General features: G+C 41.9%; 1 protein-coding gene across 1 annotated transcript in view; it reads left to right on the top strand.

The window, feature by feature from the left end:
- Positions 1–22,512, top strand: part of SYNE1 (spectrin repeat containing nuclear envelope protein 1) — a 578,063-nt gene that overhangs the window by 388,303 nt on the left and 167,248 nt on the right. Inside the window, exons 101-109 of the mRNA XM_007943230.2 lie at positions 1,523–1,723; positions 4,672–4,845; positions 10,199–10,330; positions 10,857–11,053; positions 12,098–12,230; positions 12,646–12,828; positions 14,067–14,216; positions 15,370–15,546; positions 16,607–16,762. Of these exons, the coding sequence (XP_007941421.2) occupies positions 1,523–1,723; positions 4,672–4,845; positions 10,199–10,330; positions 10,857–11,053; positions 12,098–12,230; positions 12,646–12,828; positions 14,067–14,216; positions 15,370–15,546; positions 16,607–16,762 (1,503 nt within the window). The remainder of the gene's footprint in view (positions 1–1,522; positions 1,724–4,671; positions 4,846–10,198; positions 10,331–10,856; positions 11,054–12,097; positions 12,231–12,645; positions 12,829–14,066; positions 14,217–15,369; positions 15,547–16,606; positions 16,763–22,512) is intronic.

Here is a 22,512-nt window from a genome sequence, read left to right as displayed (position 1 = left end):
CTAATTTATTTGCTTTTCTAGATCTGATTCCCAGACAGGAATCTAATATTGGGATGGCAGGAAGATGCTGAAACGTTAGACTAAGTTTAGTATCTGATTGGCAACACAGATATATATTAAGCAAAAAATGTGTACAGTGACACACACAAATTAAATTTTTTCCACACGCCTCATTGCTACTAGTGAGTGAATATTATGAGTCCAGGAGCCTGGGTGGGTCAGTCATTTGTGATTGGCTATAACCCTATGGTTGGCGGTTGGAACCCACCCACTGGCTTTTCAGAAAAATGCCTGGTGAATTGCATAAACACTGCAGCCAAGAAAACCCTGTGAAGCAGTTCAACTCTGTAACACATGAGGTCCCCAAGAGTCAGGAACTGACCCAGTGGCAGCTAAGTACCACAACAGTGTCTCCAGTGCAAAGTCACAAGTCCTTTTGAGAAAATAATATAGTTCTTACACACAGAAGAGCTAGGAGCTCTGGTAGCATAGTGCCTAAGGCACTTGTCTGCTAACCAGAAGGCTGGCGGTTCAAACCCACCAGCCAGTACTCAGAAGGAAGGTTGGGCAATCTACTTCCATAATGATACTGCCTCGGCAACCCAAAGAGGGGTTGCTATGAGTCGGGTCTGACTCGACGGCACATAACAACAACAACACAGAAGAGCTTTTATTTTCATTTTACCCTCATCATTCCTTTTTCTAACATTTCATGATGCATTAAGCCCTCCACCCCCACTTCGTACTTTTATTAATTGTTTTCCGACAGTACTGAAGCTTCAGGTGTTGGAGGCAAACATCATAGTTGAAAACAGGCATTAAAGTTGAACTTTTCCAGATTGAGCCATTTTGGCCAATTTTAATATGATACATTTAATCAGGTCCATATGCTTCAAATAAATTTTGTGTTTCAAGTATCATCATCTCCTAACATGTCTTTCCAGTTTAAATAGGTATTTACTCCACCACATTTGGCAAAAACATTGCCTCCTTAAGCCTTAAAGTCTCTTTCTCATTAAACTCCTCTGTTGCTTTAGCTCTTTCTTTGAATAATAGTCCAAAATCAGATTATTACTTAGCAGACAAAGCATTAGGGATGCTCTCTATTCAATTAGGGTGAAATGATAGAAACTTTTGATAGCATTATACAAATTGGAATTACATTTTCTGTGGTATCTCCCTCAGCCACATAAACAAGCTTTCAACATTTTAACCCCACATCTCACTATAAATTATCGACATCCTGGCTCAGACAGTTGTTAAATCTAACTCCTGAGCCATTTCCAGGCAACATGTTTGCATACCCTTTGCCATGTTAGGATATCAAGCCTATCTTTTACAAAGAAGTTTCCAAAGTTGAGACTCATGTGAAAGCTATCAGATGACTTACATTCAGAGAGCCCACGTAGGGCAGGACCTGAAGGAACTGCTTTGGTTTGACCACGGCCTTGGCCGCTAACCTGCCTTTAGAGAGGTGCCAGCACCTGGGCTGAGAGTGAGAGTTGCTGTTGTTATTTCCCAGGACATGTATGATGAGTTGATGGTGACCATTGGCTCCCGGCGGAGTGGGCTGAACCAGAATCTTGCCCTCAAAAGTCAGTATGAGAGGGCCCTGCAAGATCTGGCTGACCTGCTGGACACTGGGCGAGAGAAGATGGCAGGTGACCAGAAAATCATCGTGGCTTCCAAAGAAGAAGTCCAACAACTGCTGGACAAACATAAGGTAAAAAAAAAAAAAAAAGAATGAAAGAGAAAATTAAAGGGAAAGCGAGGTCTGTGTGAAAGGCATGTTCTCACTCCCTGATGCATATTTAATGAAGCCTGATACTCTCCATATTTTATAAACTTACATTTGTACATGTTACTCTCGACAATCGTCAGCAAATGTATCTTCAAACCCACTGGCATTGAATACCATGGAGAAATTCTAAAGATCCTTTTTAGTGAATTAAAATTTTGTAAATTAAAAAAGAAAGTCTACCTCACCAGTCATTTTAATGATCCATTCCTCACTGCTATTAGACAGGATTTCTTGCTTCAAAAACTACAATCAAAGGGGAACTCTGACTCATGTAAAGGAGCTCAGCTCTGTGCCCAAGTCTGCTTCTTTCTTATACATCCTATACACTCACCTGTTTGTCTAGTTGTAGGCATTCTCCATGCTTCAATTGTCCCAGCCACAGACTCCCCACTGTGTTATGGGAAGGCAGAGCTGCCCACTCTCCCTCAGTTGGGCCTGTGTCTGTTACTGGAACCTTCAGCTCTTTTGAGAATTAAGGGAATTACATATTAAGGAAGGTTGGGCAATCCTACTTCCGTAGTGATACTGCCTCGGAAACCCAAGGAGGGGTCGCTGTGAGTGGACGGCAAATAACAACAACAACAACAACAACATAATTGCTATAGGCATCAGAGTTTCTTTGTAATGTAAAAGACTGCATAATCACACTTGGAAACCCACATGGCCCTCACCCTATGTATGCTGAAACCCAGCTCAAGGCAGACACTATTCCTTAGTAAGGATATGTCAGTTAAACATACGAACAGTAACTCTTGCTTTATTAGCAGTGGTTCTGCAAAGTGCAATTCTGCCTCCAGAAACGCAGCCTTCCAGACTGTGGGAATTTGCTGCAGGGAAACTTAAAAAACCCATAGGGTTATAGATGGTTAACATCTCCTGCCATTATGTAGACCTCTGGTGACTTATAAAGGTGGATTTTTTTTTTTTTTTTAATTGTGTTTCATGCTGTTTTTCCCAGAGGTTTTTGCCCAAAAGTTTATGATTTATTAAAGCCTTATCATTTGGCTTCAAAAACATTGCTTTCAAGCTCACAGCTGGTTTGTCTCAAGTTCTTGTGCATAGTAATAAAAGCTCATTCTGAGTTATTCCCAAGGGAAAACTAGGATCAATGAGTATAAATAACAAGGAACTAAAGCTCAATGGGAGAAGAACTCTCAAAAGACCGGGCTGCCGCTGATGAGATGATGGCATTGCCCATGAGATGTCTGGCGAGTCTGTTGGGGAGAATCTCAGCTTGGGGTGGAGGTTCCAGTTAGATAACCACCATGATCTCTTCCAACTGTGAGATTCTATGAAATAACAATTGGCAGTTAACAAGAATGATTCTAGCTTCTGACCACACCGTTATCTGAGAGGGACTCCACTGTGCAGCTGGGATCACAGATACACAAAAACCAACCCAGTGGCTGTGGAGTCCTCTCCACTCATGACAACTCCATGTGCATCAGAGTAAAACTGTGCTCCGTAGGGGTTTCAGTGGCTGATTTTGCACAAGGAGATCACCAGGCCTTTCCTTGTAGGTTCTTCTGGATGGACTCACACCTCCAGCCTCCTGATTGGCAGCCATGTGTGTTAACTCTTTCCACCATTCAGGGCCACATTAACAACAAAAAACTCCCTTGCCACCAAGTTGATTTCAAGTCTTAATGATCCTGTAGGACAGAGCAGAACTGCCCCATAGAATTTCCAAGGCTGCAGTCTTTGTGGAAGGAGCACTGGTGTCACAGTGCTTAACACACTTGGTTGCTAAAAGGTTGGGAGCTGAAAACCCCTAGCTGCTCCATGGGAGAAAGATAAAGTAGTCTGTTTCCATAAAGATTTACAGCCTTGGAAACCCAATGAGGCAGTTCTACTCTGTCATACAGGGTTTCCATGAGTGGCAGTGGACTCTACAGCAGTGGGTGGGACTCTTTACAGCTGCACTGTTGTTATTGTTATTTGCCATTGAGTCGGCCTCGACTCATAGCGACCACTAACCGGATTCAAATCTCAGTTCTGCCTCTACTAACTGTTTGACTGTGGACTTGTTACATAAACTTGATGGCTCCATGTCCCCATCCATTGAGTGGGAAATCCTTGTTACAAGGATAATGAGTTAATCAGGTGGTAAAGTGTTTAAGGAGTGCCCAGCAAATAGTAAGTACACAGTGAGTACCAGCTATTATTGTAAAGTCCCAGACCTTCAATTTTCTAAATGGGGTTGGGAAAAGGAAGTGTGATAGACACCATCCTCATCCTCTGGGGCCTTTTACACATGAAAACTAACATTTCAAGAACCTTTATGGGGTTACACAAGGAGTGCAGTTCTGTTGTGGGTGGCTCTGATAGGAAGGAAATGAAAAACGATGTAATAGCAGTGGTGCATGCCCAGCTCTGCTCGAGTGAGTAATCAGCAGAGCAAATGCCCTGGGAGTTCAGAAGCTGGGCCCCAGTCCAGCTGTGGAGGAAGCAAAGCCATTGAATGTGTCAGATGAGGACAGAGTCTGAGCACAGGCCCTAGATGGGCCAAGGGAGCTGATGTGTTCAAGGGACGATGGGGCCAGTTTGTATGGTGGGGTTAGTGAGAGATGCAATTGGAAGAATATAGCAGGCCAGATGTTGAGAGGGCAACAGAGCTTTTTAGCAGCTGGTAGCTTACAAAGAGCTTCGTTTTGGGGAGGCGGTGTATGTGGCACAGCAGAGTGAGGAGACCAGAGCCCCCATTCTCTGCTAGAAGTGAAGAGCCCCGGGGGTGAGGTAGAGGGAGCAGGAATGGGATGGCATCTCTCCTGTCTTCACAGAGTTCTTGTCAGCCTTTGCCCTTGAAGCAGTTTGGACAGGAGGTAGTAGATAAATGAGTTGCTGACCTCTTTCTACTTGAAAAATTGCAGGAATACTTTCAGGGCCTGGAATCTCATATGATCTTGACTGAAACCCTCTTCAGAAAGATAATCAGCTTTGCAGTCCTAAAGGAAACTCAATTCCACACAGAACTGATGGCTCAGGCTTCCGCTGTCCTGAAGCAGGCTCACAAGAGGGGCGTGGAGCTGGAGTACGTTCTGGAGGTAAGACTGTCGCTATGACATCCTGCCTGCTGCAGACTCCCTGTTGCACAATGGACCATTAAGGCAAGACATGCGCACTCAGGCCATTGGTCTCGTGTCACCTTGGAGCTCGCTGTCTCTGTGACTCAGCACTGAGTTCTCCTGTTCTTCTTTGTGACCTTGTAGCTCTTGTGGTTTGTATCCACAGTTGGATATGCGCTGTGCCGTAGTGAAGTCAGCTCGGTGAATACTGACTTCAGACTTTGCAGCGAGAGATGTTGAGTCTTGGTACTCTCATGCTAGCCTATTTAAGAGAATGAACAGTGTAGAAACCTATCCCTGGGTCTGTGCAGAAGGCAGTTGCTCTTAAAATAAGAGCTGTCACTAGGGCCCGGCAGCCAGAACTAAGCCCCCTAGGTCTGAGCCTCTGGGATCTACAGGCTGAAGATGTAGAAGTGTAAGGAAAGAACTTTGGACTTGAGGTTTAAAAACCTAGGTTCAGATTTAGAAGCCATTTGCCACTGTTCCACCTTGCCATGAAGTTACAGTCTGCACTCTCCCAGAAGGATGTTGTGAAAATCCATTAGCTTCTTTCGTCATCACTCTCATTCTATCAAGCATCCATTCACTCAGCATTTACCAAGCTGCCACTAGTTTGCCAGCCACTATACAAGGAGCACTATGTAAGGAGCTCTGGTGGTACATTGCCTAAGACATTTGACTGCTAACCGGAAAGATGGTGGTTAAAACCCACCAGCTGGTCCATGGAAGAAAGATGGGGCAATCTACTTCCATAAAGATGTACCACCTCAGAAACCCAATAGGCATTGCTCTGAGTCAGAATCGACTCCATGGCAGTGAGTTAGGTTTTTGGTTTTTTTTAATACAAGGCACTGGAAACCTGACTGTGCCTAGGACCCTGTCCTGAGACACCATGCAGTCTGGGGCAAGAGTGGGGCTAGAGGCAAACGACGAAAACTCAGAATGCAATGTGGAAACTTTTACAGAGAAGCAGACAGTATTTGGTATGTTAGCTCTTATACACAATGTCTTATACATGAGAACAAGGGATGTCATCTGTAACCAAGGCCCATAACTAGAACAAGATTGGCCTGTGGGCCAAATGTGGCCCACTGTCTGTTTTTATTTAAAAAAAAAAAAAAAAAAAAGTGTTGCTGGAACATATATGGGTTTATCATTAATGCATTATCTGGCTGCTTTCACTCTACAACACAGAGCGAGGTTATTGGAGCAGAGGCATATGGTCTGCAAAGCTGAAATTATTTACTATCTGGCCCTTGACAGAAGTTTGTGAGCCCCTGAGCTAGTGCCCTAGAAGCAGGCACCCTGATGGCACAGTGGTTAAGTGCTTGCCTGCTAGCCAAAAGGTCAGCAGTTTGAAACCATCAGCCACACCATGTGAGAAAGATATGGCAGTCTGCTTCCATAAAGATTCAAGATACCAAACCAAACTCACTGCCATCAAGTTTATTGCGACTCATAGTGACCTCCTTTGGGTTTCTGAGGTGGTAAATCTTTACGCAAGTAGATTGCCCAATCTTCCTTCCGTGGAGTGGCTGGTGGGTTTGAACTGCCAGTCTTCTGGTTAACAGTCAAATGCCTTAGGCACTCTGCCACCAGAGCTTTAGAAACCCAATGGGGCAGTTCTACTTTGTAGGGTCACCATGAGTCAGAATGGACTCAATGGCAGTGGCTTTGGTTTGTCTTGGCCCTAGAGTCAAACAGACTTGGCTTGAGTTCCAGGTTCACCACAAGTATGTGACCTTGGTCAGAGTAGCAGCTCGATGGAGGCTTACTGATAGCTCTCAAAGCCTGTGTAAACCTAAGGCATCACACAGAACTGTCCCCTCCTTTCCTTAGGAACTAGCTCACTCGCCCAGACTGCTCCTTTTTTCTCGTTCTTGTTTTCCTTGAAAGTTTCCAGAATTACAACCATCTCTTCTTACTCAAATCCCTCTCCCCTTTCTTATCTCCCTTTCTTGTCTTTCCCCACTGACATTATCAGCCCTACCAAGATTAACTGCTAGGAGCTCTGGTAGCATAGTGCCTAAGGCACTATTAACCAGAAGGCTGGTGGTTCAAACCCAACATCCACTCCTTGGAAGGAAAGTTGGGCAATCTCTTCCACAGTGATTGTTGTTGTTGCTGTTATGTGCCATTGAGTTGGACCTGACTCATAGCGACCCCTCCTTGGGTTTCCAAGGCAGTATCACTACGGAAGTAGATTGCCCCATCATCCTTCTGAGGAGTGGCTGGTGGGTTTGAACTGCCAGCCTTCTGGTTAGCAGTCAAGTGCCTTGGGCACTATGCTACCATAGCTCCCTCCATAGTGATACTGCTTTGGAAACCCAAGGAGGGGTCGCTATGATTTGTGTCTGACTTGACGGCACAACAGCAACAACCAAGATTAACTAGAGGTCATATTTACATTTCACTAAATGTTTTCTTCCCTGGGCCAGTATTATCATAGCTAGCTAGCCCCTCAAATTCCTCAGACATGGAATTCCCCAGTGAACTCTCATTTTGGAGAGACTTTTATCTTTAATGCTTGAAACCTTTGTGAGAACAGTAAGTATTTATTGATATGCCAGCACTCTGACCAGACTTCGATATTGATATTCATGTCTCTCTCTCATCTTCATCTAACCCTCGAAGATGGTGGTGTGAATCTCTGTTTCAGAGATGAGGTTCAGAACCACTTCTTACCAAGGCACATGACTACATGGTGGCAGAGTTAGGAATCAAACCCATGTCAGTCTGATTCCATGGCCTGAATGGGTGTTTCTCACTGGGGCCCAGCTGAGCACCTCATCTAACGCACAGCCCAGCACGCACACGTGGGCATACTTTCTGCCACCCTCAACTCCTCTTTTCTTTCCCAGATCACTAAACCAAAAACCCAGACTGACTGCCATCTAGTAGATTCTGACTGAGTGACCCCCTTTGGGTTTCCAAGTCTGCAAATCTTTATGAAAGCAGACTGTCTCAGCTTTCTTCCACAGAGCAGCCGGTGTGTTTGAACCACTGACCTTTTCTGGTTAACAGCCAAATAAATGCCTTAATCAGTGCACCACCAGAGCTCCTTCCCAGGTCACTAGCACTTTCTAATATACCGTACAAGTTACTGGTCTTTTTAAGTCTATTATTGATCATCTGTCTCCTCTCACTAGAATATAAGCCCCATGAACATAGGGCTATACTTTCCTGTACAACTTGACTTTTAAACAGTTTTAGGTGTACAGAAAAATTGCACAGAAAGCATAGAAGAGAATTCCCATATGCCCCTCTCCCTCTGTACAGTTTCTCTCAATAGTAATGTCTTGCATGTGGGTGCTGAATTTGTTACAATTGATGACCCAATGCATAGTATTAACTGAAGTCCACAGTTAACTCTTTGGGTTGTACACCCCTGTGGTTTTGACAAATGCTTGTGGTCATGTATCGACCATTGCAGGATCATGCAGGATAGTTTCGCAAGGCAGTGATTGTTGTCTGTTTTACTCACTGCTAAATCTTTAGGCCGAGAGTAGTTCCGGCAATAGATTTTGAATAAATATGCTGGTGAAAGGCTGGGTCTCAACTGTTATGCTTTTTGCCTCTCCAGCTGCACACTCAGATGAGCACATACACATACTGAAAATCTTCTGACCCTTGAGATAAACTATCATTAAAAAAGACTTTCCACTCAACTTGAGGCTCAGCCAAGCAATGGGCAGGCCTGGTGAGTGAGTGATAACACACTCCTTACAACAATCAGCCGGTCCAGATCAGAAGGCAGCATTTGCCCAGGGATGAAGTTCAGAAGACAGGAGGGGGTAGGACACAAGGACAAAGGGAAATAATTACCACAGGGAGGCAGTGGGAAGAGTGGTGTTACATTGTGGGGACTGCAGTCAGTGTCACAAAACAAAATGTGAAATGTTCAGAGGAAAACCAATCCCTGTAAATTTTCACTCAAATCACAAGAAAAAGTTAATAGATAAATAAATAAATAAAAGACTTTCCAGTTTAAAATGGAAAAAAAAAATCTGAATTTAAGAATAAGTAATTTGAGTTTCTCCTTCATAGAATGTCTATACCCTACATACATGTTTTTAATGTCTCTGTTTTATTTTACAATATGATGTATTTACTTCACTTGCTGCGTGAAATGAAGCAAGCAGGCATGCACATGCCTTTTATTTAAGTCACGTGTTTGTCATTCCCGAGGTATAGAATGAAATCAGTGTATAGGTTTCCCTCACTATCCAAAAGTAGAGTGTTGCTATGAAAACTTGTGTAAGCTGAGATGCTGTAAAGTGAAGAACCAGTGACCATTAATTTATATGGGAAAAATGTTTGTTCCCAGACCCAAGAAATAGCCTACTAAATCATGCCAAATTATGCCTGAGCCAAAAAACAGAACTAACATAGAGTGACTGCAAGAATGATAATGGTGAATGCACGGCCTACAGAAAGTAGAAATCAAGAGTGTGCAGTGCGGCTCCTGGGAAGGAGCTTGCCGATGCCACTCTGGCTGGGTGGGGTATGCACGGCCTCTTTAACGGCTCGCTGCGAAGCACACACAGAATGGTTCCCACCTTTTTTTTTAAATAAAAGCAAAAATCCTCTTCAGATTTCTTTCAGTTAGTGGAAACAGGTACTAACGCAGGACTTTCTTAAAAGTGAAGTGGTGGAAAGTGAACTTTTGAAAAGTGGGGTATACCAGTTCATCTGATACCCGCTGTGTTCCAGGTGTGCAGCGTGAGTGATTCCATTTAATCCTCATAATAGAGAAGATCATTATCATGATCCTCATTTTTTAAAACTATTTGTTACTTTTGAAAACATAGACAGCAATACACCAATTTAAAAATTTCTACACGTACAGCCCATTAATATTGATTCCATTCTCCAAATTGTTCAACCATTCTCACCTTCCTTCACCAAATTATTCATGTTCCCCCATTAACATAAACTCACTGCCCTTAAGCTTCCTATCTAACCTTTTGAGTTGCTCTTGTCAGTTTGATCCCATTTGATAGTTACTTGCAAGAACACAATGCCTCAGGCAAACGTTATCTCCATTTTTGACATGTTGATAATGAGATTCAGAGGAGTTTAGTAACCTGCCCACACTCTACAGCCAGCCAGTTAGTTAGTTGTAGAAGCCAAAGTCCACTCAACACTTGTCAAGATTACCATCTCATCACTTCCTTCAAAGCCATCTTTCACTTCCCAAAGGACATCTCCAAATCCAAAAACCCCCCATAACTGTAAAGAGAATCTGTGAAGTGCATATTTTGCATACCAAGATGAATACCTCCCCCTAATGAGGATATTTTAGCTCACATTCTAAACATTGGATTTCTAGACATGGTCCCGGCTGGATGAGGACCACCAGGAGCTCAGCAGACAACTGGAAGTGGTGGAGAATAGCATTCCGAGCGTGGGTTTGGTGGAGGAGAGCGAGGACAGGCTCATTGACCGGATAACACTCTATCAGGTCAGCATGGTAACAGCATCACGGTGTTAAAACTGCCACATTTCCTACGGGGAACTTTCCAGTAGTTTCCACAGAATCTAAACAAACTGGTGATTAAGTATTTTATTAAGTGCTTACATATATTTTTTCAGTTGTTTATATGGTTGAAATTCACAAAAGAAGATAGAGTCCTTGCTTTATAATGCGTTTAACTTTTTTTTTTCTTCAATGAAAGCTCTCCTTTTGAAAATTTAGCTTCCACCAATCATTTTCTATACATAGGCTGATAATTGCATTAATCTTGAAATAATTATAATTTGACAATTTTAAAGGCACCTAAAGTTACTACTATTTCTAAATAAATAAAAGCGAGAGAAAAATCTATACTTGAATGTGACATCTCACAATTTTCAGTATTCCTTGGATGCACGTAGTTCAAGTTTGAGGAAAGGATAATGGGAACACAGTAGGCAGTCAGTACATTATAATCCTAAGGAGAAAAATGCCACTACACAAGCATCTAACTGAATCATTTCAATTCTTTTAGCATTTAAAATCCAGCCTTAATGACTACCAGCCCAAATTATATCAAGTGTTGGATGATGGAAAACGCCTTCTGATATCGGTGTGCTGCTCAGATCTGGAAGGCCAGCTCAGTCATCTGGCCGAACACTGGCTGACCAACACCAACAAGGTGGCCAAGGAACTTCACAGGTTGGAAACGATACTGAAACACTGGACGAGGTAACATAATGATCATTTTCCTATTTTTAGATGAGTGATGCAGAGTATTTATAAGATTAGTAGGTTCAGGATTGAAAAAGAGATGTTCCTGCAAGGAACTTACTGTATAGTTTGGAAAATAAAGATAAATGCAAAGCCCCATTTGGATTCTGTACAATTGTGTAAACATATTATTAAAAGTGGGCAAGGAGCTCTGGTAGGGTAGTGCCTAAGGCACTTGACTGCTAACCAGAAGGCTGGCGGTTCAAACCCACCAACCACTCCTTGGAAGGAAGATGGGGCAATCTACTTCTGTAGTGATACTGCCTTGGAAACCCAAAGGGGTCGCTATGAGTTGGGTCCGACTCAATGGCACATAACAACAACAAAAAGTGGGCAGGGAAGCTGGTTATCACGTAGTTATCTTTCTCTCTTGCTTGTTGTTACTGTTGTTTTGTTGGGTGCTGTCAAGTCGATTTCGACTCGTAGTGACCCCATATGACAGAGGGGAACATCCCCTAAGGTTTTCTTGGCTGTAATCATCACAGAAGTAGATCACAGGGTTTGTTCTCCTACAGAGCCACTGGGTGGATTCTAACCTCCAACCTTTTAGTGAGCAGCTCAGCACTTAACTGTTTTGCCACCAGATCTCTTTGCCTATTAACAACTAGGTATGAAAATGTGTATTAAGGAGGAGATTCCCCAGGACAACAGGAAGTGTCCAGGGGAGGTGGAGGGCTGATCTTCACACGGTTCTATTTCTACACCATCTTTCTTTCAAAGAGCTTTTATAACCATCAGTCTGGTTTTGTTTTTCAAAAGTGCCTCAATATGAAGGAATAGAAGAAAGATTTTTTATTTTCAGTTTAGAGATAGGAAAGCTAAAACCAGAGAGGCTGACTTAATGAAGAAGTAAATATTAACAGAAAAGAATTTCACAGTGTCAACCTAATACGTTTTTCCCCTAAATCTAACTTGTCTCCTGTTTTAAAACCATTGGCATTGGTGAATGGTGTCAGTTAGCAGAGAATTGGGTATTTACTTAATAGATTAATATACTTACAGATATCAGAGTGAATCTGCAGCTATAATCCATTGGTTACAATCTGCAAAAGACAGGCTAGAATTTTGGGCCCAGCAATCTGTGACAGTCCCACAAGAATTGGAAATGGTCCGTGACCATCTGAACGCTTTCCTGGTAAGCCTGAGAATCTAACACATTTTATTCTATTTTATTGTTTTTAGGACTTTAAAAATAACTCCTGACCCATAAAATAGTAACAGGAAATCATCCATCAATGGATATACTTAATAAAGTAAACTGTAATAACTTGTCAATGGTGATTTCCAATGTGTGTTCAAATATTATTTTAAATAATACCACCTAACTGTTCAACCCTTCCTCTTTAAAGTAATTCTTGGGTCATGACCTCTGAGTTGGCTTTCATTCGAGCCCACATTTGAGCATGTTCTTCTTTTGTTTCTCTCCGCAGTGCTCAACATAACTCCTCCTGAGATCTAGAAAAAAGTACTGTATGCGATCAGCTGGTCTCTTTGCTTAAATGAAGCATCTAGTTACTTAATTCTGATTTAAGCATTAATACTTGTTTCAGGAGTTTTCTAAAGAAGTGGACGCCAAGTCTTCCCTGAAATCATCAGTTCTGAGCACTGGCAATCAGCTTCTCCGGTTGAAGAAGGTAGACACAGCTGCCCTGCGCTCAGAGCTGTCCCACATTGACGGCCAGTGGACTGCTCTGCTGACAGAGATTCCCGTTGTACAGGAAAAGCTCCACCAGGTATAAAAGTGATTGTCAGTTTAATTAGTAGCAACTGATTTCAACTCTGTTAACTCTAAAGGACAGGGATCTGATTTTGCTCACATTTAATCAGCTTTGCTTGGGCTGCTTCTTGCTTTCTCTCTTCCTTGGTGTTGCCTATGAACTGGGACTGTCCTACAAAGCCTACCTCGGATGACATTTCCTCCATGTCTGGGGCTTCTTTGTCATGCAGGCTGTGTGAGCGCACACGCATGTGCATGTGCAGATGCTGGAATCTTTGTCTGGTCTTGTTTAAACTTCTACTTTCTCATGGGTAAAATGTGGGTAATTACACATTCCTCATAAAAGCCAGTAGTTACGAAGATTTAGTAGCATAATATATTTAAAAGACCTATCATCTTACCTACAATAGAGCAGCAGGCATTCAATAAATGTCAGTACTCCTATTGTCTGGAAATATGCCTCCCTCCTCTGAGTGCCCAGATATGTTATCTCGATGTCTTTGACAGTCATCACTGTGTACCAGGCACAATGGTTGCTGTGTTTAATGTGCATGACTCATCCTTCCTAACCAGCATCTATGCATTCCTAGAGGGCAGGGACCACATCGATTCATCTCTATATCCTCAAGCACCATGGAGACGTGGATCTATAAATATTTTAAATGACTGCTTTTTGTTCCTCCAAATGTGTATTCCTAGTAATTATCTGCATAAATGTTTCGTATGTTAGGTAAGATTCCAAATTCTAAGTATATTTTAGTTCAAGGCTGAAGAAATTGGCTATGTCTTTAGAAATAAATATTAGAGTGCCAAAAATCTAGAAAATTAAAGCTCCTAGTGTGGTATTTTTCTTTCTTCTTTTAACATTTCTGACTCACAATACACAGAGATTTTACAAGATAATTAATAAAATACATCTGTTGAATGTTTTGTCATTAAGTTCTTTTTAACTCATAAAAATAGTTATAAAATAAGAGTAATATTTTCTTCTCCCTGGTGTTTTGATTAATTAGTTAATGTTTATACAATGTTTATAGTATTGGATGTCAAGGGAACATAAGATGACTCTTATTGTTATTCCATGTTTGCCTAATGTTTAATTTCAAGCATCTAATGGGATTGAGACCCAAAAAAAACATTAGCAGGTAACATCTCTGCTGCTACATTAATCAGAATTAATGTAGGATTTTTATCCTAGCAGAATTGGGTTTGCATTTTAACCCTTGTGACTTGCTCTATCTCCTACTGGGACAGCTCCAGATGGACAAGCTGCCTTCACGCCACGCCATTACTGAAATCATGAGTTGGATCTCTCTAATGGAAAGTGTCATTCAAAAGGACGAAGAGAACATAAAAAATGCCATAGGTTATAAAGCAATTCAGGAATACCTCCAGAAATACAAGGCAAGCAAACATTTCGTTTTTTAACTATTCATATTTTTTAATCACTTTCTTGGAGAAAATCTGAAAAGTCAAATTATGGACATCAGATCTTGGAATTTATGGTCATAGGTGTCTAGCAACAAGAACATTGCATCCCTGCTTATAGGCAAAGAAAACTCATCCAGTATTAGAAATGATACTGAATAAGATTTTGTGCAATTTAGAAAAATAGTATAAATATTTTTATAGTGAGGTTATGCAACTTGTCAGATTCTGCATCCTTTACTTAGGATATAAACATACACATGGATATAAATCAGTGTGTGTATATGTTGCTCTTTGTTGTTGTCAAGTTGATTCCGATTCATGGTAACCTCATGTGCACAGAGTAGAACTGCTCCCTTGGGTTTCCAAGGCTGTGTGGAAACAGATCACTAGGTCTGTCTTCCAAAGTGTTTCTGCATGGGTTTGAACCACCAACCTTAGCTATTAGTTAAACACTTAACCACTTTCAACATATATGCATGTATATGTGTGTGTATGTGTGTGTGTATACATGTTGTTGTTGTTGTTATGTGTCGTCCAGTCGGACCTGACTCATAGCAACCCCTCCTTGGGTTTCCAAGGCAGTATCACTACAGAAGTAGGTTGCCCAACCTTCCCTCCGAGGAATGGCTGGTGGATTTGAACCTCCAGCCTTCTGGTTAGCAGTCAAGTGCCTTAGGCACTATGCTACCAGAGCTCTTTGTGTATATACACATACATATAGTGAAAAAAAAAAAATAAGCCATTGATTCTGACTCATAGTGACCCTGTAGGACAGAGTAGAATTGTCCCATAGGGTTTCCAAGGCTGTGCTCTTTATGGGAGCAGATTGTTAGACATCTTTCTCCAGCAGAATGGCTGGTGGGTTCACACTGCTGACCATTCACTTGCAGCTGAGCACTTAAGTGCTGTGCCACCAGGACTCCTTATACATACACATATACATATTTAGAGAGAGGGTCAACTTCTGAAAATCATCTATGTTAATACTCATATTGTACCATTTGGACTAAGTCATGGATGTGATAATATTAATAGGTAAGGTTACTTAAGGCTTTCTAACTCCCGATAAAATAATAAGACGTTTATATGTATGACCTTGGTTTGTTCTCCTCCTCTCCTTTTTCAGGGTTTTAAGATAGACATTAACTGTAAACAGTTGACAGTAGATTTTGTGAACCAGTCTGTGCTACAAATCAGCAGTCAGGATGTGGAAAGTAAACGGAGTGATAAGACTGACTTTGCTGAGCAGCTTGGCGCAATGAATAAAAGTTGGCAAATCCTTCAGAGTCTAGTAACAGAAAAGGTAAGCCAAGTGGCCTGCTGCTGTCTCTGCTTACATAAAAATACCAAGAACACAGGCCTCCTGTGTAGCATGAAATGTAAAAATGTAGAAAAACCATTTCACATGAAGTGTGACTCTTCTGGGCACTTGCATGCTTCCGAGAACACCACCAAAGCTATGCCATCACTCTAAACTGCCCTTAAAACAACAACCAAACTCTGCCATCAAGTTGGCCCTGACTCATAGCGACCCCTCCTTGGGTTTCCAAGATGGTATCACTATGGAAGTAGATTGCTCAACCTTCCTGTCCTGAGACCTGTTAATTACTGTTTCTTACGGACCCTCTGCTCTTAGTTATCTTTTATGTTGTCTCAGGTTTTAAAAAGTCCTTCTTAATTTATTTTACCTTTGCATCAGATTTACTTAAGTTCTGCATTTGCTTACCAATAATAGTCATTGATTCAGACTTCATACAATTCAGTTGTACTTTTTTCATATATACAAAAGAATGGATCTTAAGAATACTTGATTTGGGAAAAAGCCCAAGTGTCTGTCAGTCAACGAATGGATTAAAAAACATCTGGTCTATACATACAGTGGAATGTTACTCACCGACGAAGGGAAATGAAGTTCTGATGCACAGCAGAATGTGGATGCACCTTGACAACATGCAGAGTGACATAGGTCAGACACAGAAGGACAAATACTGTGTGACCCCACTCATATGAAATACTTAGAAGAGACAAATGCATAACAATACAGGTTCCTTAGTGGCTACCAGGAGCTGGGGGAGGAGGGAAGTGGAGAGTTAGAAAGGGAGACTGAGTTTCTGTTTAGAGGTGATGAAAAACATGTGAAAATGAGCAGTGATGAAGGTCTCACAGCACGGTGAATGTTATTCATGTCACTGAATTGTACACTTAAAAACGGTTACAGTGGCAAATGCTTTGTAATATGTTTTTTACCACAATATACAAAAAAGATTCTTCAACTTAGAGAAAATAGTGGCTAGAGTCATTAGCCTATGAATGATTTGATTTTCAAATAAAACTGCAAATGTCATTTCATTACATTTGTCCAGATCCAGCTGTTGGAAGGCTTATTAGAATCTTGGTCGGAACATGAAAATAATGTACAGTGTCTGAAAACTTGGTTGGAAACCCAGGAGAAGAAACTAAAACAACAGCAGCAGATTGGAGATCAGGCTTCAGTTCAGAATGCATTGAAAGTCTGTCAGGTAACCCGGCCAGGGCGCTCCCTTGCGTGGTTGCCTGGTGCTGGGATTTGCAGACCCTGAATGGAGAGTTAAACACTAGGGGGAGGAGTGGGGGGGTTTCCTGGTGCTGGGATTTGCAGGCTCTGAATGGAGAGTTAAACACGGGGGGGGGGGGGGGGGGGTTGGTTAGAACAGATTGCTCTGATTATGTGAATTTATAACATTTTTTAATTTGTTAGATTTTTTCACCTGTTTTTAAAACTTTGAATTTAAGAATATTTCCAGACACACACATAAGTATACTGGTCATGAGATTGAAAACTATCAAGATTTTTACACATTTGCCTGAAATCTTTCTTTTTTACTTCTTAAAGATTTTATGGTAAATGCCAGATACCACATCATCATCTCTAAAAATTAACATTTTCTTATACAACCATAATATCATTATTACCACTAAAATTTTAATAATAATTCCTTAATATGATTTAATGTTCAACTGATAATCACATGTCCTCAGTTACCTTTAAAATGTCTTTTTTCAGTTTATCTATTCACATAAGGAAACAAACAGTGTCCACATCTTACATTTGGTGGTTAGGTGTCTTCAGTCTCATTATTATTATTATCCTTAGTACTGTTACCTGTGGCAGTAACTGTAGACCAGACCAGGTTCAGCATTTACCTGAGTACTTCCTTAAGATGCTGTTTAACTGGCTCTCTCTCCTCTCTGCTTCCCATGAGCACTCGAGATTTGGTTGGATTCGGGTTCAAACCTCATGGGTGAGGGCTTTGCAGGTGACAGTTTGAAGTTGCCATACATCACATCAGGAACCACAGTGTCTGCTTGTTTCACTGTTGGTGACAAGGGTTGGGGTTCCTGGGGAGCTGCTATATTCTGAACGTGTTCCAGTGACTTGGGAACACAGAGTCTTTCACCAGTCATTCTGGTCCATGCAGAAGAAAGAGAGCAATGACAGATAATGCTGTGATAAAGATGTTTAAATAATTCAGTGATCTGTAACATGCTACAGATTATGAGGCAGTTCTAAAAAAAAAAAAAAAGCACCTTTCCCCAAAATCTTGTTTTTATTCCAGATTTCAAGAACAAAGGCCTCTGGCAATGATCTCCCTCCAATGCACATATTTTTCTGTGAGGGCAAAAGTGAAGAGAGACACACTGAAATGCTCTATCATAGCTTTTAGGTTCGGAAAAGGAAAGGCAGATGTCCCTTGTACTGGATGCCTTAGCTAATGGACTACAATTTTGAGAGCACATAAAAATGACAAAGGAAAACATCAAATTGGAGAAATACTTTGACCTAAAAAATGCCTCACATCAGAAGATGAGTGTGGAAAAGATTGAAAACCACAAACATGCCTCAGCTACACTCATTGTGTTTCCAATTTTCCAGATGCTGGTCCTATTTCTAAGTCAGGCCGATAAATTCTAAACTCTACAAATAAGCTAGGATTTCAAAGTTTTCCTTTGAAGAATGAAAAAATCGTACCTCCTGATGAGTTCTTCAATTAAAATGTTTCCGTTAAAATGAAAAGATATTTCTAAGTGTTGGACTTAGCAAGATTAGTGTGTCCTTCTTACAGTGTTGTGATAAACTTTACTATTGAAAGACTGAAATAATACATTAATGTAACTTTCCTTCTTTTCTCTTTTTTTTTCTCCCCTACTTTTCTTTTCCAGTTTGTATAGTTTTCTTCTCTTGAATGCATATTTCTGCCATTTTTGAATTTTTTTCTTTCATGTCCATGTCTTCTATTTAGCAGGCACACATCGCTATCTGAGAATGTAGCAGAAGCTTGGCCATGGTTTTCTACATTAAAAAGAGAAAAAAACCTCTGCCATCAAGTCTCCTACTCATAGCAACCCTTTAGGATGGAGTGGAACTAGCTCATAGGGTTTGCAAGGCTGTAAATCTTCACAGAAACACACTGTCTCTGATGGAGCAGTGGTGGGTTCGAACCAACCTTTTGGTTAACAGCCAAATGCTTAACAACAGTTCCACCAAAACTCCCCTTTTATATTTAAGACTCAAGCTTTAGTCTGCCAGAGAAGCAGGTCAGGCAGTGTGAGGAGCTAGAGTGTGAGGAGCTAGAGTGTGAGGAGCTAGAGTGTGGTTCGTTGTTCCTGTGGCTGAATGTTATGAAGCAGATTCCAACGCATCTGACCCATCTCATGTGACAGAGCACATTGCTCCATGGGGTTTTCTAGGATGGAAGGTTTATGGGAACAGATCTCCAAGTCTTTCTCCTGCGGAGCCTTCAGGTACATTCAAACCATTAACCTTTTTCTTAGCAGTCGAGAGCTTAACCATCTGTACCACCAATGCCAAACCAAACTCACTGCCATCAAATAGATTCTGACTCGTGGTAACACCACCACCCCCCATTGGGTTTCGAAGGCTATAAATCTTTACAGAAGCAGACTGCCTCATCTTTCTTCCACAGAGTAGCTGGTGGGTTTGAACTACCAACTTTTTGGTTACCAGCTGTGGTAGTTCAGTTTGTGTGTCAACTTGGCTGGGCCTGGTTGAGTGGCTGGGCAACTGGATGTAGTATATCCCCATGATGAGACTGGTAATCAGTTCCATGGTAGGATCTACTATAAGCAGCTCAGTAGCTGCCTTTGGGTATGTGGTCTTCTTCCCATGTATAAGTAGCAGCTTTGGGAATGGTCTCTAGCTTATGGCACACTTGGACTCTGCATGTAGCTGTGTCGTTGTTCAGCATCCTGCCATGCTCTGCTGACCTTGGGACTTAAAATAGACTTAAATTAATGGCCTGCATGTGGTTTGGTAACATTGGGACTGTGCCTTTTTACTTGTCAACCTTGGGGCTTCTCAGCCAAAGCAGCCAGCAGCTGTCTGAGTGAAGAAACTCCTCTAGCTCCAGTGGGCCAGGAACAGGAGGCAGAGCTGGATCCCAAAGTTGAGGGGCTTTCACCCAGCCCCTAGAGCCTGGCCCTTTGAACTCAGACTTAAAGCCTCCGAACTGTAAGAGAAGAAACTCCTGTTTGTTAAGGCCATCTCATTTGTGGTATATTCTTGTCAGAGTGGCGCTAGGTAGCCAGAACAGAATTTGGTACCGGGAGAGTGGGGGTGCTGCTCTGACAGATACCTGAAATGTGGAAACAGGAGTGGAGTGCGTCCTTGACTCAAGACCCCGGCAGAGAGACCCCAGCACATGGCATGACAGACATCAAGAGCAGTGCAAGAGACTGGCATGAGAGATGGCAGGAGTAGAGCCCAGAGACCGGCATGAGAGACGGCAGTAGCAGAGCAGAGAGAGCCAGCATGAGACAGCGACAGCCTTACCAGCCCACGGAGGAGAAAGCATGATGCTTTGGTTAGGTGGCTTCCTGGTGGAGTGGGTTGCCTTTGGATATTAATTTATAGAAAAGGCCAGCATAAAATGGAATAGCAGGTTAGCTGGCCCATGGAGCAAAAAAGCTAAGTGCTTTGGCGGCAGGAAGATTTCTGGCAGAGTGGGTTGCCTTCAGCATTAATCGGCAGAAGTGGAGAGACCAAGGAAATGGAAGCAGAGCTGCTAGGACCATAGCATTTTGGGGTGGAACCATCACAGCCCCCTAGGTTTCAAAGAGCCAGGCCTTCACCAACTTGGTTCTGGAGTGTGGGGCTGCTCGTTCATGTGGGCCAGTGGAATGGAGCCATAGCCGCTGCCCAAGAGTGAGGGGCCGGGGCTGCCATGCCCAAGAGGGAGAGGAACGGAGCCTGCCAGGCCAAGGGGGTGAGGTTGCCACTTAGAGGAACTAGGGGACTGGAGCCACCCAGTGAGAGAGATCTGTGCAGATTCTACCCAATGGAGATCTGTACAGATGCCACGTTGACAAGAGGTGGAATTGTGGTAGTTCAGTTTGTGTGTCAACTTGGCTGGGCCTGGTTGAGTGGCTGGGCAGCTGGATGTAATATTCCCCATGATGAGACTGGTAATCAACTCCATGGTGGGATCTACCACAAGCAGCTGAGTAGCTACCTTTGGGTATGCGGTCTGCTTCCCATATATAAGTAGCAGCTTTGGGAACGGTCTCTAGCTTATGGCACACTTGGACCCTGCATGTAGCCGTGCCATTGTTCAGCATCCTGCCATGCTCTGCTGACTTTGGGACTTAAAATGGACTTAAATTAATGGTCTGCCGTGTGGTTTGGTAACCTCGGGACTGTGCCTTTTTTACTTGTCAACCTGGAGTTTGTCAGCCTCAGCAGCCAGTACCTGTCTGAGTGAAGAACCGCCTCTAGCTCCAGTGGGCTGGGAGTAGGAGACAGAGCTGGACCCCAAAGTTGAGGGACTTTCACCCAGCCCCTAGAGCCTGGCACTTTGAACTCAGACTTAAAGCCTCTGAACTGTGAGAGAATAAACTCCTGTTTGTTAAGGTCATCCCATTTGTGGTATATTCTTGTCAGAGTGGTGCTAGGTAGCCAGAACACCAGCCAAATGCCTTAACCACTACATCCTCAGAGTTCCTTTTTGCATCACCAGGGCTCCTTAAGTGTGGATCCAACAACTCTATGCCAACGCCAGTTTCTCAGTTGTCACCAATCCTTTGTGCTTGATGACCAACCTGGGTGTTCACAGTTTGAATCCACCCAGCAGTGCTCGGAAGGCAGGCCTGGGATCTGCTTCCGTAACTGTGGCTGCCAAGCAATCGCCATGGAGCAGCTTTTCTATGTATTGCATGGGGTCACGATAAGTCAGAATCAAGTCAACAGCAATGGTTTGTTTGTTTGTTTTCCTATATAACAGTGTCATTTTGTGGTTCCATCCACCTCATTATTTTACAACATTGTATGCAATCACAGCAACATAACTGGCTGGTTCCATCTGGCAGGACCACAAACCTTGATAAAATTTATTGTAATTTTTGAGAAGTTTTTTCCTTGGACCAAAGTGTGAAATTCAAGTCAGCTTGCTCAAGTCAGTGACTGGATACAACCTTTATTTTGTTTAAAAAAGTTTGAATATTTTTCCAGTCTTTTTGAGGTGATTTATTCATTTAAACCAACATAAAAACTGATATTCATGAATTAACCCAAGATGATAGTGATTTATTATAACAAAAATGTGAAGTTTGGCTATTCTTTTCATTGATCAGATATGGAATCATCTTTTAATTATTATTAATAGGAAAATAAAACAGACCTTTATTTTGCACAAAATGTATTTTTAATCCTATTTCCTGCCTAGGTTTTGCAGTTATGCCAATATAAATGTACAGGGCATTTTAGAAATGTGTTTTTAAGAAACAGATTATTCATTAAATACTGTGCTCAAAATAAAAATATGAGGATAAATTTAATTTTCAGTGGTTGAATTTTTGATTCATACTAAAGACATTGGAGAGATTATTTATGGTTATTTAATAATTTAGATAAATAAATTAAAAAAAAATCCTTAAATAAAAAGTTAATTATATTTGTTATATTGAATAAAGGACCTGTAACCCCAGTAATCACCATATTCCTTCTTTGTTAAAATGTGGACAGAAATATAAAGTGGAAATGAGAGAATAATATTAAAAACAAAAAATAATATTTCTAAGCCACTTAATACATGCATTTTTAAAGAATACAATGAAACAGAAATATCATTGTGAAAATTCCAAAAAAAAAAAATCAAACTCACTGCTATTGAGTTGGATCCAGCACATAGCAAGCCCTCCTTGGGTTTCTGAGGGGGTATCACTGTGGAAGTAGATTGCCCAACTTTCCTTCCGAAGAGTGACTGGTGGGTTTGAA

Source organism: Orycteropus afer, unplaced genomic scaffold, assembly GCF_000298275.1.
Source record: "Orycteropus afer afer isolate SDZICR_OR568_19922 unplaced genomic scaffold, OryAfe1.0 scaffold00101, whole genome shotgun sequence".
Classification (NCBI taxonomy): Eukaryota; Metazoa; Chordata; class Mammalia; order Tubulidentata; family Orycteropodidae; genus Orycteropus; species Orycteropus afer.
Note: the sequence above shows the minus strand (reverse complement) of the source record. Positions and strands in the feature narration are given on the sequence as shown.